The 6,142-nt window shown below is 36.4% G+C and overlaps 1 protein-coding gene across 4 annotated transcripts in view; it reads left to right on the forward strand.

Annotated features, from left to right (window-relative positions):
- LOC102028764 (putative RNA exonuclease NEF-sp) overlaps positions 1 to 6,142 on the forward strand; it is a 40,825-nt gene that overhangs the window by 15,546 nt on the left and 19,137 nt on the right. For all 4 annotated transcript variants that reach the window (XM_005405029.2, XM_005405032.2, XM_005405030.2 and 1 more), the window contains exons 10-13: positions 92 to 186; positions 1,090 to 1,192; positions 3,887 to 3,987; positions 4,965 to 5,088. In XM_005405029.2, coding sequence (XP_005405086.1) covers positions 92 to 186; positions 1,090 to 1,192; positions 3,887 to 3,987; positions 4,965 to 5,088 — 423 coding nt within the window. The remainder of the gene's footprint in view (positions 1 to 91; positions 187 to 1,089; positions 1,193 to 3,886; positions 3,988 to 4,964; positions 5,089 to 6,142) is intronic.

Below are 6,142 nucleotides of genomic sequence, written 5' to 3' on the forward strand. Positions count from 1 at the left end.
CTCAAATCTAAAGCCTTGAACTCCTCTACCCCCAATTTAATTTTTCCTTTTGCATAAGATGCTACTCACTCTATATTCTCTTTCCCCTCAGATGATACATCCATATGTTATTGATACCTCATTGCTTTATGTCAGAGAAAAGGGCAGAAGATTTAAGCTAAAATTCTTAGCCAAAGCTATTTTGGGGTAGGTTTATTTACATATTATACTACTGTCCTGATAATTGCACGTAAGTTGGCATGTGGTATCTAATTTAATACATATTGCAAAATTCAGGGTCTTGCTCTCCCTGTTAGTTTGTAGACATGATTCCTTTTATTTCTTGTGAAATGAAGAAATATGGGAATAGAGAAAGGGCTTGATGAACAGAACCAGATAACAAAGGCTAGAAAAGTTAGTTAGCCAAAATTTCAAAATACAATATACCTATATTAAATATATCCTGTTTGTACATACAAAGATGTTCACTGTAACATAGTTCAAAATAGAAAAAGCTGGAAGTATTCTACAAAACTGGTTAAATAAATTATGGTTATATTATTGAACACTTTGTTGTTCAGAAGATCTGTGTTTACTAGTATAGAGACTTTAGTAGGATAATATTTAGAATAAAATGGCTTTCCTAGATATTGAAATGATATGATATGGATTAATTTAGATATTCATATAGACACAAATGATATAAGTTTTTTGAAAACAAAAAGAACTTAAGTACATTTAGATACTTGTGTGTGAACAGAAAATTTCAATAGCTTTCAATAGCTTTTAGAGCTAAGAAATAATGGCTGAGAAGTGAGCTACAGACTTACTGTTGCATAGCCTTTTGTTAGGATGATATGCTTGCTGTGGACAAAACCATTCCTAGTTATTCTGTATCTTCAGCACATTTCTTAGGGTCTGGCAGTTAGCCACAATAAAAGATTCTTGATTGTGATGTGAATCCATCACAATCTTGAAACTTTATGTTTAACTAGAACACTGTTTATCACAGTGTTGAAACTTTATGTTTAACTAGGACATTTGACGTGGTTGACAGAGCTTATCATCAAAAATGTTGCTAGGTATGTCAATTTTACCTTGACTTTCCAGGAAAGATATACATCGTCCAAACAGGCTTGGTCATGATGCCACAGAAGATGCTAGAACGGCCCTTGAATTGGCTCAGTATTTCCTTAAGTATGGTCCAAAGAAGGTTAGTATCTTTGACCAGTGTGTTTGCCTTTAATATTACGGGAACATAGCTGGGTATGGTAGTGCACACCTACAATCCCAGCATTTACGAGGCTAAGATGGGAGGATTGCTGTGAGTTTGAGGTTAGCTTGGACTACGTAGTCTCAAAACTACAAAAAACAAAAATTATGGGACCAGATCAGACAATCGCAAATCATCATCTTATGTTGTTATCTTTCTTTATAAAAGTGAGAATATGATTGAAGCTGAGCTCACATTTGGAATTAAGACCCATCTAACTAGGATAATATAGTGGTTGAGTAGTCTCTGAAATTGAGCTTATCAGTTTTCAAATATAGGCCTTGAAGTCCAGCTGAATCTAGGCAATTTCTTTGAAAAACTTGTTTCTAAATCTATAAAATGGGAATATAGTTCTCTGGGATTTTGGTAGGGGTAAATGAGCTCTTATCACAGTGCCTTGAATACATTAAACACCACATTTAGCTTTATAGCTGATGCTAATAACTGTAATAATTAAAATTCTACATCGATTTCTGTTCTTTTGTGATGGGGGCACCTTTGTTTCAGTAGTAGTTCAGTGGGTATTAATTAGAATAACATATAAGGGGGATATTGAAGAGGATAGAATTTTTGAAAGGTTTTATTACAATGCATTAGATTGTCCCACAGCATAAGTTTCATCATATTATGAAGTAAATTAACTATATCATGAAATAAAACATCCATATAGAATAGTAACTAAAGCCAGAATACTGCTTTGTGTCATTGTGGTAGAAAGACATTGTACTACACTGACATTCTCAGATCTTATTTGGGCATGAAGAAAAAATAGTTGCCATATACTGAGCTCTTTCTGAGCCTACTGTTTTAATTGCTATTTAATCCTCATAGCAGCCAATTTTATATCTGAGCATTCTAAGGTTTTGAAAGCTTAGATGACTTATCTGGGGTCCTACTATTAATCAACTGGACCTAAAATTTATTTAAATCCAGGTTTGTCAGATTCCAAAGCATGTTTCTGCTCCACTCCAGACTTACTATACTTTGTTTTTTTAAAAATAAAGGCCAGATAATGAATACTGTAGGATTTGCAGGCTGTATTGTCTCTATCATAACTGTTCAACTTGCCATTATGGTACAAAGCAGGCATAGAATGTGTTCACAAATGGGTGCGGCTGTCAGCTAGTGAAACATGACTTAGGAAAGGTATCTATGGCTTAGCTCCTTTCGAAACCATCGTAGGTGCTGAGAACCTTCTGGTCTCAGGACTTCTTCACCCTCAGTGGGATTTTGTGTATGTGGCTCACATCTACCAACATTTACCATATTAGAAATTAAATATGAGAATCATACTTTTAATATCTTGATTTCTTTAAAATATCAAATAATCTCATGTTAACAAAATTTATTTTTGTGGATATGGCATAACATTTTTTAAAAAATCAGTGGAAAGAATATCATTGTTTTACATACTTTGTGAATTTCTTTAATGTTTCACTTAGTAGAAGCAGGGGTTTTTTTGTTTTGTTTTGTCTTTCTGAGACAAGGTCTTGCTATGCAGTTTAGGCTGGCCTTGAGCTCATTTTGTAGCCCAGGCTGGCCTCAAACTTGTAGCAATCCTCTTGCCTCAGCCTCCCTAGTGCTGGGATTACAGATGGGGACCACCACGCCTGGCTGTTTTTGTATCTGATTTTATATTCAATCTGTTGAGTTGTGCATTTGGGGAAAAGAAGACATCATTCTGAAACGGTCTCTGGAACCCTCAAATATGCTCAGTCCATATTTTGAGAACATGGTTTACACTGAAAATTATATCATACTTTGATAAAAAGTAAGGAAATCTGAGTTACACATGGACTTTAGTTAATATTAATGTATCAATATTGGCTCATTAATTGTGACAAATACCAAATTACTCTATTACTAATGAGAAAATGTCTGTATGATATATGTGAACTCTGTATGGTCTTTGTAACTTTTCTGTAACTCTGTAGAAGTTTTTTTAAAAAAAAGTAATTGTGAGCTGGGTGTGGTGGTGCATACCTGTGAGCCCAGCTACTTGGGAGAGTCTGAAGCAGTAGGACTGCCAGTTTTGAGGCTGGCCTGGGCAACTTAGACCCTGTCTCAAAATAAAAAGAGCTGGGGATGTAGCTCAGGCTCAGTGTACAGCAAGTATAGTAGTATGTATAAGGTCTTGGGTCTAAATCCGTAGTTCAGAAAAAAAGCTTTTTGTATTTCATTTTCTGCATCACAGCTCCCAAGTAGACTCCCATTTCACAGAAGAGAGATCAATTGGAATAGACATTTCATATTTTTTATAATTAAACTAATGTCTTTTTTGATGTTACTATAAAAGCTATTGTTTTATTATTTCCCACAATTGTACATTTGCAGAGAACTATATTTTAGGTGATTTGAGTATGGAATGATATGCCAAAATTCCCATCCCTTTTTTGCTCATCCCTTTTCCATATTCATGTAACTATGTAAGTAGCTCGTAACAGATTACCATTCTTGGATAAGCTGCCAGAAACCAGCTGGTAACTACTGAAGCCAGCCAGGACTATTGCAATGGCAAAGCCATGGCCTGAAGAATCAGGTAACACCACTTGAATAGGTTTTGTTTTTTATTTCTTTTAATATCAAATGCTTTGTAACAAATTTGATGATTTTTACCACTTTATTTTCTTCTAGATTGCAGAACTCAATCTAGAGTCTCTAGGTAGTCACCAAAAACTGCAAACAGCAGGCCAAAAGCCGAGAAACAGAACAGAAGTTCAGCACCCAAACACAAGGTAATGTTTTTCAGTTCTATTTTCTTTTCTTTTTTTTTGGTACCAGGAATCGATCTCAGGACCTTGTGCTTGCCAGACAGGCACTTATGCCACTGAGCTACATCCCTAGCCCAGTTTTTCAGTTCTGAACAGGAGCAAAAGCAAATGGGGCATTTAATTTCTAACTTTTTTTCTTTTTTGGTCTTTTTGAGACAGGGTCTCGCTGTGCAGTTCAGGCTGGCCTTGAGATCACTTATGTAGCCTAGGCTGGTTTCTAACTCGCAAAGATCCTCCTGCCTCAGCCTCCTGAGTAGTGGGATTACATGCATGCACCACCACGCCTGGCTGAGACTGGGATATTTTGAAACTAAATAACACTGGAGAAGATGGTAGACTTGTTGGTATTTTGGTTAGAAGAATTGATCTGCACCCTTGACATATTGCCCAAATTGGAAAAAACTAGCAAACAAACAAAACTGCAAAACAGGCTCAAAAAGGATGTGACTCTAGACCATAATGAATATATCAGATCCTTAAATCTGACCTAAACTTTGATAGAGAGCTTTGGGCATATTTCTTGTTTATCTTTCCCCTCCTTGTTACAGCAATACTATCCAATTTAGTTGTCTGCAATGATGAAAATGAACTAGGCATGGTGGCGCACGCCTGTAATCCTAGCACTTGGGAGGCTGAGGCAGGAGGATCATTGTGAGTTCAAAACCAGCCTGTGCTACAAAGTGAGCTCAAGACCAGTTTGAACTGCATAGTGAGACCCTGTCTCAAAAAAAACTAAAAAAAAATGATGAAAATGTTCTGTATCTGTGCTATCCAGTGTTGTAACTACTAATCACATACAACTAGTACAATTGAGGGATTGAATGTTTACTATAATTTAGATACCTACGTGTTGTAGCTACCATATTAGACAGTGTAGATACAGAAATAACTGCCAGGCTATAAAAAATTATTCTTACCTGACGTCTTCTACTACTTTGCAGTATTTTAGAATGCTTAAACTCAATGGGTCAGAAGCTCCTTTTTGTGGCACAGGAGACAGATGCTACTACTAAACTTTCTTCTTATGGAAACTGTGAAACTATTAAGTGCCTTTCAAATAAAGAGGTGAGTGACCTACTATAACTTTGTAGGTTGCATTCAGAACAGAGGGTAATGTAGTCTTTTGCATGCCATGTAGATATCAAGCTTTTTTCATCAGCATCCCTGCTACAACCAGCAAGTCTGGCTACTATCTCTGTATACAGGGCTTTAAGTACCATTTACTTCATAGGAGCAGAACTGCCAGCTGCCAATGTCTGCTTCCAAGCCCCTGCAGGCTTATGACTTGGCCTTGCACACTACTTTAAATTTCTGTTTTGTTTCTGCTTTATGGAAATGTTTATTTTGGTTGTGAGGCTAAATACATCCTTTTGTTTTTTTCTTTCTATATTTGATTGTCATTGCTGTATGTGTAAAACGGATTACATCAAAAACATGAAGTTATTATGTCATATCCAGAAGATCTGTATTTTTTTAAACATTTTATTTGGAATAATTTTGAACTTACAGAAAACTTTCTTGAATTTTGAAGAAATTGGGCTGGGGATATAGCTCAGTGACTTGGCAAGTGCAAAGTCCTGAGTTCGATTTCTGGTACCAAAAAAAAAAAAAAAAAGGTTACAATTTCTCCAAGAAATTATTTGATCACCTCTTTTCTTTCCTTTTCTTTTCTTTTCTTTTTTTCTTTTTTTTTTTTTGAGGCAGAGTCTCACTATAGAGTTCAAACTGGCCTTGAACCTGCTGTATAGACCAGGCTGGCCTTGAACTCACAGCAATCCTCCTGCCTCAGCCTCCTGAGTCCTGGGATTACAAGAGTGTGCCACCATGCCTAGCTTGATCATCTTTTATTAACAGTCTGCTGCATTTGCTTTGTTTTATGTATATAATGATACTCTGTCACTCACTGTCCCTCCTCTTACAAGAAGCTTCACTTTCTTTTCCCTTCTCTACTTTCTCTCTTCCTCTTTCTTTCTTTTTTTTTTTTTTTTCTTGAGACAGAGTTTACTGTGTAGTGCAGGCTGGCCTTGAACTTGCTTATGTACCCCAGGCTAGCCTCAAACTCATGGCAATCCTCCTACCTCAACCTCTCAAGTGGTGGGGTTACAGGTGTGAGCCACCA

This window comes from Chinchilla lanigera, unplaced genomic scaffold (genome assembly GCF_000276665.1).
Source record: "Chinchilla lanigera isolate Chin_1 unplaced genomic scaffold, ChiLan1.0 scaffold00092, whole genome shotgun sequence".
NCBI lineage: Eukaryota > Metazoa > Chordata > Mammalia > Rodentia > Chinchillidae > Chinchilla > Chinchilla lanigera.